Source organism: Corvus cornix, chromosome 6 (assembly GCF_000738735.6).
Source record: "Corvus cornix cornix isolate S_Up_H32 chromosome 6, ASM73873v5, whole genome shotgun sequence".
NCBI lineage: Eukaryota > Metazoa > Chordata > Aves > Passeriformes > Corvidae > Corvus > Corvus cornix.
The window spans coordinates 7,755,803-7,773,414 of NC_046336.1; the positions used below are offsets into that span (position 1 = coordinate 7,755,803).

Below are 17,612 nucleotides of genomic sequence, written 5' to 3' on the forward strand. Positions count from 1 at the left end.
CCATGAAGCAACAGCATTTCTATTCTGCCCTGAAGTAATAGAACAAAGACAGCAGTCCTATCCACTATTCTCACCAACACATCCAATTCAATTTAAGGATGCTCTGTTGGCAGGATAACACAGTGGTGCTTGCTCATCTGGATGCTGCACAGAAATCCAAAAAGGGAAAACATAACTAAAATATTGGCAGGATTGACATAAGATGTGGCAAAAAAACTAGAATTCAATGGTAATGAAAATCAGGAATATAGTTTTAAACATTTGGAAAATTTAGGCAGAAAAGACCGAAAGTTCTGAGTTATTCAAGCAGAACTACAGGATCATAGACAGGTTTGGGTTGGAAGGGACTTTAAAAGACCACCTAGTTCCAACCCTGCTGCCATGGGCAGGAAATTTTCTACTAGGCCATGTTGTTTTCAGCCCCATCCAGGCTAGTCTTGAACACCACCACAACCTGTCTGGGAAACAAACCTTGGTAGGAAAAAATCTTAGTAAAAAGCAACTGACCCCTTATGTTTGCCTCAGCAGCAACTCAGTCCTGTCACTAGGGCAGTCAGTTCAAGAGTCATACACTCACAACAAGTAAAAGGCAAATACTGCCATGTCTATCAGACTGTCAACCTTTGGAACTCCTCGTCAGAGTTCAGAGGGATGGCATATTGAGGGTAAGATAACAACGATTATCTAATAGCATAGGAACTCTTACTGTTAAAATGAATCTCTCTAAAGTCCGCAGGCCTGTGGGCCCTGAGGCAGGGCAGAAGCATTATGTAAGTGATGTGCAGGAGAAAGGACAGGGCAGAAGGGCTACCCAAAACACTCTGATTTAAAGAAGTCCCACCCGTGAAAGCTAAACCCAGGCTCTTCAAGTGCATTTAAGTGTCCAGCTCAGCTAAAAACTGTACAGCTGCAACTCTATCTACTTTGGAGTAAGCACCCAAGGCACCCAAAACCTTTGAGAACTGATATCTTAATTACTAGTTCTATTGCTGATATTCAGGGTTTAGAATCTACTTGAGGCTGCCCAAGTTAAACTTGCTCCCCAGCAAAAACAGCAAGGAGAAATGATGTTCCAAATTCTGTTGGTTCTGAAAACAGCAGGCAGCATCAAAGTGGACTTCGCTAACATTTAAGATTTATAAAAGTTTTCATTTCCCCCATAGCAAAGCTAAGCAGACCACATCTTTTTACGACAGGGAGAATGAAACAACTTAAAGCCACATACAGCCCCCAAAGTGGTTAAAAATTTCTATTTCTCAGTTTTGTCTTTGTATTAGTGGGTCAAACTTATAAAGTAAGAAACATTCTTAGTATCTTCCTGCAATTCCCTGTTTCATTCCCAGCGTGTGGTGCTTGGTATTTGTCACAACCCTGTAAATACAACAGTGCAGTATTTACCAGCAGATCCACTATGGTGGGGGTAGCAGGATGAGGCAATTCCAAATTCAACACCAGAGTTGAGCAAGGCCAAACAGCATGTTGCTTGATAGCACTCACTTGCAAAAGGATGGTATCAATCTGTTTCTGGATTTTGGTTTGGGTTTTTATTACCAAAAAAGAGCATCTAGTCCCTACTATCTCAGCTTTTCTCCTTTTCCATTCAGCTGATTCATTTTTCCTATTTTTTTAATCGGATCTCAAATAAATGCAGTTTGTTTATTTTTTGCACACATCAATAGTGTAAACACTCTTCTAAGAAATAACTTCTATTGGATCTCTCAAAATGGTAGGCCTGAAACAATATCTTCTCCACTCCTGCATCTCTCAGTCATCCACTCTTATTCCTGTTATTCAAAATGTGGCACAGCTCACCACAACAAGCTTTCTTTAGTCAGGCAGGCACTAATTTCTGTTTCCTCTCCAATGAAAGCACTGTCTATTGAAGGCATTCATATGTGGTTAGAATGTGTTCAAATAAAACATTTCATCATTATTTAAAACATTTCTTTCCAAATGCCACTACACCACTAAAAGAGCAAAGCAGGAACCTGCAATTAGTGAATACATGCTTAACTTTTAAACCTCAATACTCCTGCAGAACTACAGGCTCACATAAAGACAGGCATATGCTCAAGTGCAGCATCGAAGCATCCATTAATGCACAAAGGCTGCCCCTCAGATGAGGCAGGATTTGTCAAGCAGGCTCTTATTTCAATCATTTGGATTTGGCCTGCAAGCTCTTTTTTCAACCATTTGAACAATTTTTCTTCAACACTTTCCACCTTCACATCCGTATTTCACTGCCAATTTTTAGCAGCTCTTCACACTCAAGTCTCCTAGGTGTGCTGGCTTACTGGGAGAGGCCCCGAAAGGCCCCTGCCTATACTACCAGGACCCCGCCCCACTGAAAACCAAAAAATAAATGGTGTGTCCAGGCACTGCCGATCGCGGCCTGCAGCAATGGCAGCTCCCCAACAGGCCCCGTTTCCTCTGCCCTGCACCGCTGTGCGAGTCCCCGTGCGGGAACCTCCCTGCACACACAGCCCCGCGTCCCCCGGCCAACCTCACCACCCCACACAATCACAAAATAAACCAGGGATGGAAAACGTCGCTTTGGAACTGACAACATCCCGCAGAAGCACCGGAGACGGCGACTATTGTCTGCTGGTCAGGACGAGATGGAAATCCTGTGGAGTTTCCTGATTCTCCTCCTTTATTGTTTGTCTCGCTGTAACAGCCGGGTGAGGGCCGGGCCGGGGCTACCCCTCAGGCCCGGCGCGGGGCACCGGGGCCGGCAGCGCCCGGCGGTGACAGCCGGAGGCTGTGCCGGGGCCGCCCGGGCTGCAGCCGCTCCCTCCTCCCCCGGCACCCCCGAGCCTCCACGGCGGCGCTGGGGCGATTCGTTCCCTTCCCGTGCTCCCTGCGGGGCCCGCCCGGGCAGCTCGGCCTCCGCCTTCCCAGCCCGCGGCAGGGCCGAGCCGGGAGCGGGTGCGCGCCCTGCGGGGCCCGCCGGCAGCAGCCCCGGGGGGCAGAGGGGAAGGGGCGCCGGGCCCGATCCGAGCCCCCGCCCCGCGCTCGGCGCTAGGCCCGGATCGCATCCCCGGCGCGGAGTGGCCGGGCCCACCGGCGGCCTTACCGCCTCCACGGCGTGCTGCAGGATGGAGGTGAACTTGGAGAACATCCTGTCCCGCGACTGCAGCAGCCGCTGCCGGGAGGACCTCGAGAGCTCCTCGATCCGCCGCCGCCGCCGCTCCAGGGTGAGGGCTGCATGCGGGGGCCTGGCCGCTGGGATCGGGCGGGCGGGCGCCGGCGCTGCCTCTCGCTCCCCGGCGGACACCGTGGCACTGACACCGCCGGGCGCGCGGCGGCGGCTGCCGAGGCTCCGGGTGTCCTGCAGGGGCCGCCACCCCCGCACGCAGCTGGGCCCAGCTCTGCCCGCCCCGCTCCGCTCCGCCCGGCCCCGGGCGCTGCCAGCCGGGAGCGCCGCGTTCCCGGCCGGTCGGGCCTCTGGTACCGGCCCCAAGGTGCAGGCGGGGCGGGACACGGGCAGGGCGCGACACTGCCGGGCTGCGAGCGCGCCAGTGCTGTGCCCCGAGCCACCCCCCGCTTCTGCGGGCACCTCCCGGGCAGAGAAGTGAATAACAGTCACAGAATCACTTAGGTTGGAAAAGAACTCTGAGATCATCGAGTACAACCTACGACCGAACACCACCATGTCAACCAGACCATGGCACTGAGTGCCATGTCCAGTTTTTCCCTTAAACACCTCCAGGAATGGTGACTCCACCACCTCCCTGGGCAGTCTATTTCAATGTCCAATCACTTTCCGTGTGAAGAAATTCTTCCTAATGACCAACCCAAACTTCCCTGGCACAGCTTAAAACTATGTCCTCTTCTGTTGCTGGTTGCCTGGGAGCAGAGCCTGACCCCCACATGGCCACAACCTTCTGCCAGGGAGTTACAGAGAATGATAAGGTCTTCCATGAGCCTCCTTTTCTCCAGGCTAAACAGCCCCCATGCCCTCAGCCACTCCTCACAGGACATGTGCTCCAGACCCTTCCCCAGTTTCTTTGCCCTTCCCTGGATTTATTCCAGCACCTCAATGTCCTTCCTGAATTGAGGGGCCCAGCACTCAAGGTGTGGCCTCACTAATACTCAGTACAGAAGGACAGTCACTTGCCTGGTCCTGCTGGCCACATTATTCCTGAGATAGGCCAGGATGCCATTGGCCTTCTTGCCCACCTGGGCATAGACTGTCTCAGGCAAGGGGAAGGGGTGCCCACCTCCACAGTCCCTGTGCCCAGAGGCTGCCATCAGGCTCCCACAAAGGTCTCTGGGGTCCCTCAGAATCGTGAGGGTGGGGAGACAACTGCCTCCACCCTCCTGCCAGCATAGCATGAATATGGAGCAGCCCTGGCATGTATGGCAAAAAGCCCAGCTTGCTTTCTGCTGAGACATTTTGGGTCTGTCATCATCCACAGGGCCAATGACATCCTCAAGGAAATAACTCTTCACAAAGCAGTGTAAGGGTGATGAGCTCAGAAAGTCAGTGGCAAGTGGTGGAATCACCATTCCTGAAAGTGTTCAAAAAACGAGTTGATATGACACTTTGTGATATGGTTTACTGGGCATGGTGGCATTAGGTCAAAGGTCGGACTTGGCAGTCTTGGAGGTCTTTTCCTACCTTAAATGATCCTATCTTGTTGTTGCTGGGTGAGAGGCTGGTGGCGTGCGTGGCTTGGTTCTTGCAGGGTACTACAGTTGAGATGACTTGTGGCAATGTGCACATTGCCCATTTCACTGTTTGTTTGTTGTTTTTTTCCCACACAGAGAGAAGAGGGCTTTATTTCACCTCCGAATCAAATACGTCAGAGAAAAAGATCATCCCTCCCATTTTACAGTGCCACAGGAAAAGCAGAGGTAAAGTGGGGTGAGCAGAAGTTATAGATGTAGCTGGCAAGGATTATGATGTTTTGGAAAATGTTTGGACACTGGGAAATTGAAGTAGGAGAACAGGATTGCTTTGGTACTGGGTAGCAGAGTGAAATGCTGAGGAGGTGACAGACCAGTATGGGAAAGGGAGGAGAATCTTTAGTACTAAATCAAGAAAAGTTTCCACATTAATTTTTGGAGGTGAATGAACGCCAGCTTCCTCATATATTTAGGAGCAAGCAGAGAGAGATGAATCAAAAGACAGGACAAAACTACTATTTAATTGCTGTTCTTTAAATTGTGTCATCTGGGAAGTCTGACTATGACTTGATGCTGTGATGAAGTCTTAGTAATGATTCTGCTGTACTGATTGCTGTTACTACCCCTGTGCTTTGCAGGCATGGAGAGCTACAGACCAAGTACCTGGTGGAAGTAAATACTAGTTGTATGTGGACACCTTTGTTGCAGTTGCTAAGGAGCAGAGCTATTTCCTTCTCAAAATCCGAAAATCCAGATATGTCAATATCAATTTAAAAGACAATTATGTCGGGGTTTTAAAAAATTTTCTTATTCTCTTCTTGTCAAGTCATATTCTATAGATGTTCCTAGGAAATGTAAATTTTCTATGTGGGTAGTCACATGATGAAACATCTCTGTGTTCAGGTGATTATTAACTGGACAGGTGCTGCATTTGGAAGGTGTCTGCCTATCTGTTTCTAAGAGAATGTGGTCATTTAAGATGCTTTTGCAATCTGCTTTTTCCTGCAAAAATGTCTTTTGAGTGTGCTTGGGCTTTCCGATCTCTGAGCAGCAGAATGAATAAAGAAACAGCAAGATATCATGAAGATATAAAAGGAGACAGTTTTATAACCATGAGAGTATTCCTAATTGTACTTAACAATTTATGAAGTCATAAATCACAGAATCACAGATGGTGAGGTAAAGCTTTTGTAATGCTTGAGGGCTTCTTATTATTCTAAGAGTGACTGATGTATATAAACGCATTATTATTTAAACAGAACAGTTCATTGTGGTTGAAATTAAGATTTTGGTTGTAAAGTGACTCCTTATTAGGACTTCTCAATGTGAAATGCCTTGCAGTAAAGGAAAAAAAAAGAAAATATTACATGTAAATGATTATTCCTAAGCTTATTAAACAAATTGAGTGTCTGCATATAGCCCTGCATTTACCAGCCAATAGATTGGGCTTGAATTTGTAGCCATAGCGCAGAATCCAGTCTTTGGTGCTTATATGTCTTGCAAATTGTAGATATATTTTTTTAATGTTCTTTTAAAGTAGTCTCCAATTTCTCAACCGTATGTATGGATTTCTCACTGCTGGGAATACTGGATAAATACTGACAAACCAGTAGTAATGCAAATCAGTGGAAACTAATGGAAAAATTGTTTCACCAGTGTCAGTGCAGAAGAACTCAGCTAAGGTTACATTTTGTTTGGATACTTCTTGTTCTCATTAGGAATGATTCAATTGGAGATGATGCAGTTACGGATGGGCTACCAATGTCATGTCATGTGCAACAATACATCTTCACCTGCTCATGCTTGATGTTGTTTCCACTGAAATAAACACAAGTATTACTACCTATTTTAGGACCCTTGAGAGCACAGTTCTACTGGCTTGGGGTTGGGGTTGTTTTTTTTTTTTTTGGCAAGGTAGTTCTTTTTTTGGAGTAGTACGTGCAGTGAGTTAGTGTTTTGCATGAATGTGAGAAGTGAAAGTGTGAAAATGAGACCATTCTAATTGATAGAGCTTTTGGGAACTCTCTTCTTTCTCACAAATTAATGAAATTGTCTAGATTAAATCAATTTAGATGGTATGTGACAGTGAGATAATGTGCTGGCCTTTCCATCTGAAAATCTCTCTGCTATTTGGATTGATGGCACCATGCCAGTGTCTAATGGATGCATTTGTCTACATTACAGAAGAAGTTCCTGCAGTCTGGACTTTTGCTTCAGAGAGCCTGAAGATTTGGGGAATTTTTTTACCCTAGGATTAAATTTTCCTGTTAGAGCTATGCCCAATATCTGTTGATATTCTGTGCAGGATTTTGTTGTGTTTACAATAATCAGATTGACATCTATGTTTGCAGTGACTACTTGGATGAAATAAAGAATGAAGTTTTAGCAGCTCAGCATGATCTCTGCTTTTGAGGAGGGCTAAGGAGATATTTAACATCATCTTCATAACCTTTCTGATGGTGGGCTTTATTACAGAAAGCAAGCATGCTGTGCATTGCATACTGAAGAGCATGCAGTGGAATTGAAATAATTTTCTGTCAGGAACTTTCTGGTTCTGTGCTCTCAGCTGTGTACATCACCTCCCTCCTTGCTGATTCGCTAGCAGCTCCATGTAATCAGCTCATGCAGTATTTCATAAATCCCATTTTCAGGCATTTCCTGGCCTGTGCATTCTGTTCCGCATCTGCACATCTGCTTCTTCTGTGGAGACATTAATTTGTCTTCTGCTGGGTTACAAACTTCCCAGTCGTTCATCTATTGTCTGCCTGCTTACCTGTCACATCTGCAAGAGTCTCCTGACACCAGCACTCATTGCTACTTTGGAGGACACAACACTGGGCAAATATTGCATGCCCAGCAGCTGCTCCTTGTTTGTGCTTCAATTACACTCTCTGTACCACCCTGCTTTGCCTTATGTAATGGCTTGTAAAGGAGACCACGAGGAAGTCAGAAGTACATGTTGTCAGTGAAATCAGACATTTCTTTTCCAATCACATAATGTTTTCCTCAAATATTTCTATTCCACTGAAAGCACCAAAATCCAGTCTTTCCTCTATAAGTAAATATATGGATGTTCTGCCAGTATCTGCAAGTGCGAGCATAACATAAATTATTGAAAGCAGATAAAATACACTCAGATGTGATCAGTTAGAGCTTAGCCAACTTCACTGCAGTCTGCAGGCTGGCAGGAGCACGAGGATATTTTTCTTGTGGTAGTGGAAGCTGAAGAAGGAGATTAAAGATAAACTACTGGGTTTGTGGTATATTGCAACTGTAATGAATGCAAGGGTCTGAATGTGGTATAAATAAACATAAAACTGGATTTTGCCCTAAAATACTGGGAAAAAAATTGAGTGGTCTACCTGATATAAACTGGTTCCCTCAATCTTTCGTCTGAGTACTTGCAGAGCGGGAAGTCTGGAAACCAGAATCTGTGTGTGTTTCTGGGGACAATTTAGGTGCTTAGCCTTGACCCTACTAAGAGATTTCTGAGTCATTTTCAGATCAGCTCTGACTGCATTGTTTGTTTCCTAATGCATAATAAGATTTCATTGTTACTTACATCTTTGGATTAAGGACTATAATCTGTTGATCCCTAAAATGTCATCAGATAATCTGTTTAATCATAAGCAAAAGCTGATCTTGATAGTCCATATGAGTTATGCAAATTAATTCAGGCACATTACTACCGTGCAAGTATAGAAGCTTTCAGCAGAGCTCTCTTTCTCATTAATTCATAATTAAAAGTAGGTTTTTGTCAGACTTTAAATTCATATATCTTTGTCTTGCGGTATAATTGAAATATCTCGTGGAGCCTGACATTAAATTTTGGCATTGTAAAACATCATAATTTTGAAGCAAGTGTCTAAAATATTTATGACGCAAGGCACTCGGTAGTGGCTTCATGATTAATTTTAAATTATTGATAGCACAATTATCTAGGCAGGCCCAAACTGTAGTGCCACAACGCGCTCCAGCGTTCACAATCCATGGAGTTGCATGAGAGAATTCCAGCGATGTTCTCCATGGGTTACACCGGGAAGAGGCCACTGCCTCCCGCCAGTTCCAGCTCTCGACAGCAGAGGGCGCAGCCGACCTGGCCTCACCTCTGGGACACGCAGCAGGAGGATTCAGAGCGAATCCCTCGCGGGATTTTTGGGGAAAAATATCCCTGTGTATCCCGTATGGAAGGAATTGGTATGCCAGCGAGTAATGTTACCTCTGGGCTTAAGTGCTGCGTATTACTTGGCTTGTAAAAGCTTTGGCACCTGGCAGCCCATCATCTTAGCAGTTCACTTGTTCTGCTTGGCTCTCAAATGATGTTATTTGAGGCTACAGGACTGGTTTGAGTTTACAAAAACACTAACTAACCCCTGTGGCTGTCGCATCCCACGTGATATTTGCGTCATCTTTACAACAACTAAACCCCAATGAATTTAAGACGGGTCCTGTATTTAAAGACCGGCCCTTCTTGACAACTAGCTGAATTCTCCTGTGGTTCCCACAGAGGAGAGAGTGACCGTGAATGTCACCATCGCATTATTTTACCTGTGGGTGGGGGAGCACCGGAACACTTCCTGTTAGAATTTCATGTTCAGAAGCTATACTCTGAGCCAAACTCTCATTTCCAGAAAAATTATGTACAGCTTAATCCTTTGTAATTTCTTTCTGAGTCATCAGCCCTGTAGGAACGAGTGTCTGTACTTGGATGAGGCCTTTAAGGAACTGAGCTGGAGGCACTACTGGCAATAAGCAAAGAAAATGAAGTCTGTAGTAGACCCAGCATCATGTAGGAATATTTTTGTTGCTCATCCCTGTTCTCTCGCCTCAGGCTGCTTTGGACTAGTTTGACATTCAGGCCTCATGTTGTGAAATGCTGAAGTAAGCAGACCTGTGTCTGCAATATAGCTAATACAAAGGAACCTGTACCAGATTAGATCTTGGGGTGGTGCTGTAATACGCTGTACTTGATTCCTGCCTGGCAGCTCATGTGCCAAGTGAAGTATTTCCAAGCGTTTAGTTTCTCTGGTTTTATGTTCAGAAGCTGTTATCCTCTGGGTCTCCCAGGAATTCCCAGGTGGTGTATATTGAGCTGTTGTTTGTACCTGGAGTGCTTGACTGCTGCATCAGACACCTGCAGTCTGCATTTCCTTTTTCCTCTCCAGCAGCAGCAACCAGGCAGCAGAGAGCAATTGCTATATTGGCATTACGTGTACATCATAAATCAAAATTCTGTGTTCAGATGTAGAAATCCTGTACTCACATTAATTAGTTTCTGTGAGGTGTTGCAAAACAATTTGTCCGAGATCCAGATCCCAGCCCGCAGAGGGCAGCCTGACCCCGTGTTTCACTCCAGTGATGTGCTTAACTTGGGAATTCAGTCATCTGCTGGCATCTCTACCAGTGTGACTTGCTGTGGAATAAACAACTGAATGTTGTGGAGAATTGGAATCTGCTTTAAGCTCAAACAGATTCAAAAGTGAACTAAAAAAAAAAAAAGCATGACTGAATTAAACCTTCTGGTTTGTTGGTTTTTTTTGTAACATATTGGAAGAGAAATATTGCATGAGAAAACTCATCTAGGTCTGAGCTTTAAATACATTACATGTATAACAGATAGATTTATTGGTATACGTCAATAGGCAAGAGAAAGAAAATACCCAGAACCTGTTTATATGAACATATTGAGCAAGACCAACAGGAAAAGAAAAATGCTCCTTTTTTATCCAAATGTTTTCAGGAATCTTTCAGGATTTGAGTTTATCGTTGCCATGACTGTGCTTTTGGCTGGTTGGCCCATGTTCTTTCCCAAGTATGTCCTGAGCCCTTGTGGAGCAGCCAGCACAATTTCCAGGAGATTTTGTCTAGGAGGGTGTGTCTATGTGCAGGCATTTGCCTTGGCTGTAAAACTGATCAGTGCCAGGTCAGGTACCAGGGGCTGATATCTTGACTTAGTATGACAAGGAAAAAGGCATTCAGGTCCTGAAAAGGAGCCAGTACTTCGTGCTCTCAAATCAAATTGCCTCCACCAGCTAATTAAGGAGTGATCTTGATATGCTCTGAAGGGAGGCCTGTCCAATTCTATCCTTCTCAGCCAGAGGGCCCTGCAATACAGAGCTCAGGATAGAAAATACGTATAAAGAAAATAACTTGTGAGAAATTAAGACAGTGATGTGTGAATTCCAGGAGTACAGGGAGATATCTTATGATCAGACATCAAATTACACATGGAGGTATTTTCATGATGATTTAGATAATAATTTTTTTTGGCCCCAGACTTTCTATCCCACACAAGCCTGGTTGTTCACAGCAGAATGTAATGTATACATTTTTCAGAGTTTGGCTCATTGGAATTGCAACCACAGGTGTATTTTCCCTTCTGATTCACCAAACTTTGACTGTATTTAGCAGTGTGGAGAGATTTTGACTCTAGCTTATTCAGAATATTCTTTGCTATTCTTGCCATGTTATTCATAAACATCTTTGCTAAAGTGAACTTTGACCAAGGAAATGCCTGCCATGTTTTACATGATGTAAGAGTTACTCTATGTAAAAACACTTACACATTTAACCAATTCCATCTGCATAATTTAATTCAGTTTGGCCACAGCAAGTTCTTGAGGGTAAAGGGTAAAGCAGGGCACACAGTGAGATAATGCTTTACTTGATGCAGATCTGGAAAGAGTATAATTACCAAAAAAGGCAGTTTGTGGGGTTGTCTCTGTCTCTCCTGAAGGCAGCCACTGATGCAGGTACTCCACTGTAAAAAGCCACTGGGTTGGTCAGGCAGGACCTGCCCTTGGTGAAGCCGTGTTGTCTTTCTGAAATCACCTCCCTGTCCTCCTTGTGCCTTAGCAGAGCTGCTGGGAGGATCTGTTCCCAGGCACAGAGGTGAGGCTGATGGCTCAGTGGTTCCCAGGGTCCTCATTTCTAGCCTTTTTAAAAACTGGAGCAACCTTTCCCTTTTTCCAGTCACCAGGGACTTCACTTGACTTCTATGACTTTCAAATATCATGGAGAGTGGCCTGGCAACTATACCAGGCAATTCCCTCAGGACTCTGGGATGCATCTCATTACCTCCCATGGACTTGTGTTCACAGCTCTTATTGACAACACATAGTTCATATGTGACCTTGGGAGAACCTGGTGCAAAACCTGATTAAGTTTCTGACTCTCAGCTCTTTGTTGGGATCTTCCTGGTAAGGTTCACACATGTGGGTGATGCTGAAGTTCTTCAGCAGTAAATGCTGCCCAACATTTAGATGATGTTTCCAAAGGTGACTCTCAGAAAGGAATTTGGCATTTTGGCCCTTGTGTCCTAAGATCCTACAGGTACAGTGATCATTTTGATTGAAGAGCAATATAGAGTAGGTATTAACAGGCTTTTCCTTAGTTTGCCAGGATTGCCAGTATTTCTGGCTCATATAAAACCTATAGCATTTATGTGATAGCATGATCTTACATAATCTGTGTAAAACTTTCTGGGTTATTCAAGTCCAGTAGTCAGGACTGACTCAGGATAGCATAAGTTAAATATTGTAACTTTTGCCATAAAAGTACATATTCCACAGACAATATGGAGGGTGGAATAACATGCAGAAGAAAGAAATTTTTTAAGAAAACCTGAATAAGAAGAAACAAGAAAGAGGACTCTGGGATTTGTCTCACTCAGGAGAACTTTCTATCTTTTTGCATATTTTGTGGGGTTTTTTTTCTATAATTAAGTCTCTTTATATATATATATATATGTGGGATATGTGGGAAAAAAATTAAGTAAAGATTTCTGTTAATATTTGGTGTGAGCAATTTGGAGCTTAGTTCTCCTTTGAAATATATAAATGGGAACTTTCCTCCAGAAAGATTAGTGGGAACTGTCCTGGAAGCTCAGTGTAATCAGTGAAAGACCATGTATTTATTTGAATATCTTGTCCATTACTGACTAATTGCAAATTCTAGTAAGAGTCTTATATTGAAAGTAAGAGAGTTGTCTTCCTTTCTTGTCATTCATGTCAGAGAAAACTATTTATTCTGAGCTTATTAAAATTCTGATTAAATTATCAGGCTTAGTAATGCTCTAGATTTTGTTCCTTTCTAGTATAACTGCTATAGGTCTGATTTCCCTAAAAAACAAGCCAGTGGAATTATGGTGGAATATATGGGAAAATTTATAGAAAAATCCAATCGTTTCCATCATTATTCAGGCCAATCCTGGCCATCCTTGCCCACAGAAGTTGTTATTGGAAACCTATTCTGTAAGAATTTGTCTGTTGTTCCAAAAAAACTCTGATTTTTCTCACAATGATTTTCAAGAGGAAAGATCCTGCATTGTGCAGAAACAGATATATTCTAACTGATGAGTTATCTGCATCAGACAAAGATGCAATGCTGACTTTTACCTTTTTTATTACTCCCTATGTTATTCGATCTTGATTTTCATGGAAAAAAAATAGATTTACATACAACTGATGGGATCATACTTATTTTTAAAAATACTACTACTTTATACAAGACATACTGGTTCAAAAGTGATGAAAGGAGAACTTTCTGTTTTATACTCACACAATGGCTAAGTGACAGCAAGGTATGCTGCACAGAGAACACAGTTCAGTATCTGGGATACTTTTCTTTGAAGATGCAGGTTCTATGCTTTGCTCTGACACAGGTTTTCTCTGTGACCTTGGAGAACGCACTTAGGTCCTCAAGGGCGTTGAGACAGGACTTGGAAACACCTCTTGTTTTGTAATATATATTAATGTTTGGGCATCTCTAAAACATCATGAGGGCTCTCTTGAAGCATGAATACCTTTAAAAAATTACCTTAATGGATCTTTTAACACTGTGAATTAGAAGCTTAGGCTGTCTGTACAGTCAATAACAGAATGCAGGAGGTAGGTAGGATCCTACTTGCCAGCTGACTAATTCAGAAGCCTCAGGTAGATGCCTGAAATAAAACAATGTCAATCACTGCTCCTTAATGGACTTCTAAAGGAGTCAGGAAATGGCTCAATCAAACAGCTCAACAGCTGCTGCTGCTAGAAAGGATCATCTCTGTTGCCTCTAATGGTTCCTCACCCTCCCTGGCTGTGCAGTTCTGCATTTGCCTTCAGTCATGTTCCAGTGTTTATCTGAGCCTTTGGTTCAGAGAGCAAATGTAGGGAATTTGGATACAGAAAGTGAGCAACTCTTTGTTAATTAATGAGCTAAAGTAGTTCCCTAAGGATCAAGCCAGTGCTGCAGTGAGGGAAGCAGGAGCACGTGGGTTAGGACTGAAAGAGAAGAGGGAGTGCATAGGAGAGTGAGCAAGCCTTGGATTGGCTTCCATCTTCTCTGACTCAGCTCCACCTGTAAAATAATGATAATGATAATGGTGTCTCACTTCTCTGTACTTTCCTTTTCCACCCTCTTCAGCTTCCTTCCACATATTCCCTGGATACTGACAGGATCTCAGACAGCAACTACAGGAGCTGATTCAGCTGTCCACGTGCAGGTTGCCTGACTGGTACTCGTGGCTAATGAAGATGTGGCCTCCAGAACTGGTAATTGTCTCCACTGCAGCTTTTCTCCTTTATTTTAATTTTTCTTTTAAAGTGCTAATTACTACAAAACTTGTAGGGATGTAGAACTCGTTCTGAATTATACCTTTTAGTCAACCTGAATTGAAATTCTCCATATCCAAATCTGAAAATTCTTGGAGGCAACTTGATGGAGGGGACAGACAGGAAAATAAAACTCCATCAGCCTCAGTTCCTCAAGAAACCCAGCTAGAAAACTTGTTTTAATAAATGAGTGCTGTATCTGACCCATTTCAGCCAACATGTCAGTTGAACTTCTCTGCCACAGAGAGTTTACACAATGAATGGAATAAACTTCTTGTGTTCTATAGAATCCCAAGGTACAAATGCCTTTCCCTTCCTACTTCCTAGCAGTATAAAGAAAGGAAGTTCTTAATTAAAAAGCTAATTTCTGCATGTTCCCGAACCTCCTTTTAAAGCCGTCTATTAAGTACCACACAGGAGAACCTCTGATAGTGCTAGTAAGAAACTCACTGAAGGAAGTGCATAGGAAATGACTTAATTAAAAATACAAAATGCTGTCATACTACATTGACTGAGGAAAACCTTGGCTCTTTTGGACAAGAAAGAAAATTTGAGTTGTTTGCAAGTGGAAAATTCCTCTAATTTCAGAAAAGAAGCAGGGAAAGGAGCTGTTTTTCAAGGGATGTCAGATCACCAGCTAAGGCGTTTAGTTTAGAAAGAGAAGAAAAACTTAATATTCATCTTATTCCTGCTGCCAGATTCAGAAACTTTTGCAAGGGGCAAGAAAATAGAACGACTTAAGGAATATGATTGATTTGAAGTGTAGGGGACACTGGGGTAATTCATGGCAAATAGAGCTGGATATGACTAAAAGTCTTTGCAGTGTGTGAGCATGAGCACAAATTCAGGCAAACAGATGTGCCAATTCAATTTTTGTGCCTGTATCACCTGATGAGAGGGCATGTGAGTGCTGTCCATCCTACTGCTGCTTCCATGCTTCCCTACACAAATGCCTCCCTAGTTGTCTGGCATGAGGGGGGAAGGTGAGCAGTGCCAGAGGGTGGATCTGACAGAGCAGAGGCACTGGCTGGGCTGAACTTGCAGACAGCAGGGGGAATGCTGATACATCTCTTACTGGCATCAATTCCTGACCTGCGGCCGCATGATAATGCAATCTTTACCACCTCTCTTAGATAACATTCTGGTAATTGTGGGTTATTTTGATAGAAAAATTGTGTAGGCTTCTTGCTAGTATGAAGATGTATAGTGTATGGTAGATCAGAGTGGAGGAGTGTGATTCAGTCTCTCCTGTCATTTACTTTGCATGTTGGCTCCTTGCTGAACATCACAGATTGGGCTTTCTGTTTTTTAGTTCATAATTGCCCATTCTGAAATTGATAAAAGTCTGCTCTAGTGTTTTAACTGCACTGTTCTGATGTGGTCTTCTAACCTGTCATTCTTGACAAACTAGATTGTTGCTTTGCTTAACTCTTGCCACCATCTAATAATCTGGTGGTGTAGGGGTTTTCCTTTTAGTGTGGCATGGGAATATTTGGCTTTACCAGGCTGGAGGCCAGGCTGCCCCGGGTAAAGGTATCCACCAGATACTGATCTTGTTTTTCTGGCACGTTGCAGTTGATCACCTAGTACTTTTATTAAGACGCCAGGAGGAAGCTGAGTGCTCTTTTCTGTGTGTTAACGCCAAGATCGCTCTGCAGACAACATTACTAGAAATTCTGTGTTTATATACAATTTACATACAGTTATGCAGGTATATCTTTGCTGTCCGGTGCGTGAATTTCAAGTTGTGCCACAGACTTCAGCGCCAGGTCCCGAACGAGCAGAGCTGCTGTCGCACGGCGCTGTCAGTGACTCCGGGAGCAGACACGCCTATCCAGCACTCCAAGGAGCTGGGGCTCTGCCGCGCTGCTTTCCTTGGCGTTCGTGGCTTTTGCCGGCGGCGCGGCTGTCCCCGACTGTCGCCCTCTGCGGCACCGCGCCCCGCACCCCGCCGTGCGCTCCTCGCCCCGCCGCACCCGAGCGCCGCCGGGCGCCGCTCCCCGCTCAGTCACCGCGCCCGGGAGCGGCTGCGGCCGCGGTGGCTCCGCCGGCGCTGCCCCGCCCCGCAGCCGCTCCGCGCCGGCACACGCGCACCCAGCCCCGCACACACGCACCGCACACACACCCCGCACACGCCGCGCAGACAGCCGCGCTCCCGCCCCGCAGGGCCGCCCGCGGCACTTCCCCGCAGCGCGGCGGGCAGAGCAGGGCAGGGCAGGGCAGGGCAGGGCAGGGACGGAGCGCGGCGGCGGCGCGGACCCGCCCGCCCCGGCCCGGCCCAGCATCGGCCGCCGCCCCCCGCATCGGCCGCCGCGGCGCGGAGGGCGCAGGGCGGTGCGGGCCGTGCGCTGCCGCCGCAGCAGCAGAAGCAGCAGAAGCAGCAGCAGCAGCAGCAGCAGCAGCAGCAGTAGTTCTGCGGCTGCCGAGCCCGAGCCTGAGCCATGTCTGCCAGAGGTGGGTTCTCCGCCGCGCCGGGGCAGCGCCGGGCTCGCGTCCCCGCGGGCGGCAGGGGCGCGGGCGGCGGAGCCGCGCTGACCTTGCTGCCCGGCCTCGCTGCAGTGCCCCGCACCCCGAGAGTGCGCCGACCATTTCGGGGCAGGGGGAGGCCAGGGGATGACCCCCCGCCGGCCGTCGCCTGTCCGGTACCCTTCTGCAGCTGGGCCGTGCGGGGGGCTCCGGCACGGGCTGCAGCGGGGCTGAGCGCCTCAGAGCATCCTTCGGGGCCGGGCAGCCGCCGCACCTGCCGGCGAGGCGGGGGATCCCGTTCCGCCTTTCCCGGTGCCCGGGGGAAGTGCGGCGGCTCGGTACGCGTTAAGTGACGGTGGGAATGTATAAATGTATGCAGAGAAAGGAACATGGTGGTGAGGGTGGGTGTAGGGTCAGACCTCGGCGGGTGTTGCTGCTCAGGGAATGGTAACGGATTGGAACTGGGTGTCTAATGAGCGCAGTGAGGCATCCGGCTTGTCCTGTCATTGCAAGAGCTCCTGGTAGGGTGTGGTGGTAAATCCAATCGTCAGATTGTACCTCTGGTGGACATTTGTATCTGGCTTGAAATTAACGTTTTGAGTTTTACTTCAGATTTGAATTTTTTAAAATTATGGCCTAAACTTGAATAGCCTTTGTCTTTTGCATGCATTTGTGTGTAAACTCTGGCTGTGTGTTTGCCCATTTTGGGCTGGAGATGAACTGATCAACCTCATTGACTGCAGATCTCATCTTGTCACAAAGTTCTGCTTCCAGTATGAGAAACTGGCACAGATGTGGCACAAAGACTGATGCTTTAAGGTTTTTGTTACAGTTAGTACAAATTAAAGGAATGGAAGCATAAAGTTGAGCATTTTCTGAATGTTGTCATAACAAAGCAGAAATACTTGTAAGCATCTC

At 45.7% G+C, this 17,612-nt stretch overlaps 3 protein-coding genes across 5 annotated transcripts in view; 2 read left to right on the forward strand and 1 right to left on the reverse strand.

Annotated features, from left to right (window-relative positions):
- The window catches only part of FHIP2A (FHF complex subunit HOOK interacting protein 2A), a 38,272-nt gene extending 34,947 nt beyond the window's left edge, over nucleotides 1-3,325 (reverse strand). For 2 of the 3 annotated variants that reach the window (XM_039553587.1, XM_039553586.1), the window contains exon 1: nucleotides 3,077-3,325. In XM_039553587.1, the coding sequence (XP_039409521.1) occupies nucleotides 3,077-3,121 (45 nt within the window). In that variant the 5' untranslated portion in view covers nucleotides 3,122-3,325. Of the gene's footprint in view, nucleotides 1-2,564; nucleotides 2,634-3,076 lie in introns of those variants that run through there. The other variant, XM_010408594.4, reaches the window with a different exon arrangement.
- Nucleotides 2,568-7,020, forward strand: LOC109146121 (translation initiation factor IF-2-like). Its single transcript, XM_039553588.1, has 3 exons — nucleotides 2,568-3,197; nucleotides 4,771-4,860; nucleotides 5,271-7,020. The coding sequence occupies exons 1-3, from the start codon at nucleotides 2,619-2,621 to the stop codon at nucleotides 5,313-5,315; spliced, it is 714 nt and encodes a 237-aa protein (XP_039409522.1). The 5' UTR covers nucleotides 2,568-2,618; the 3' UTR covers nucleotides 5,316-7,020.
- Nucleotides 7,021-16,542: 9,522 nt separating this feature from the next.
- Nucleotides 16,543-17,612, forward strand: part of ABLIM1 (actin binding LIM protein 1) — a 193,540-nt gene continuing 192,470 nt past the window's right edge. The window contains exon 1 of the mRNA XM_039553585.1: nucleotides 16,543-16,682. Coding sequence (XP_039409519.1) covers nucleotides 16,670-16,682 — 13 coding nt within the window. The 5' untranslated portion in view covers nucleotides 16,543-16,669. The remainder of the gene's footprint in view (nucleotides 16,683-17,612) is intronic.

Excerpts from the sequence above, each read along its gene's own strand:
- LOC109146121 (XM_039553588.1), top strand. The coding sequence starts at position 2,619 with ATGGAAATCCTGTGGAGTTTCCTGATTCTCCTCCTTTATTGTTTGTCT. Across the intron at positions 3,198-4,770 it reads GCCGCCGCCGCCGCTCCAGG|AGAGAAGAGGGCTTTATTTC; the intron begins GTGAGGGCTGCA and ends TTTCCCACACAG. Across the intron at positions 4,861-5,270 it reads GTGCCACAGGAAAAGCAGAG|GCATGGAGAGCTACAGACCA; the intron begins GTAAAGTGGGGT and ends TGTGCTTTGCAG.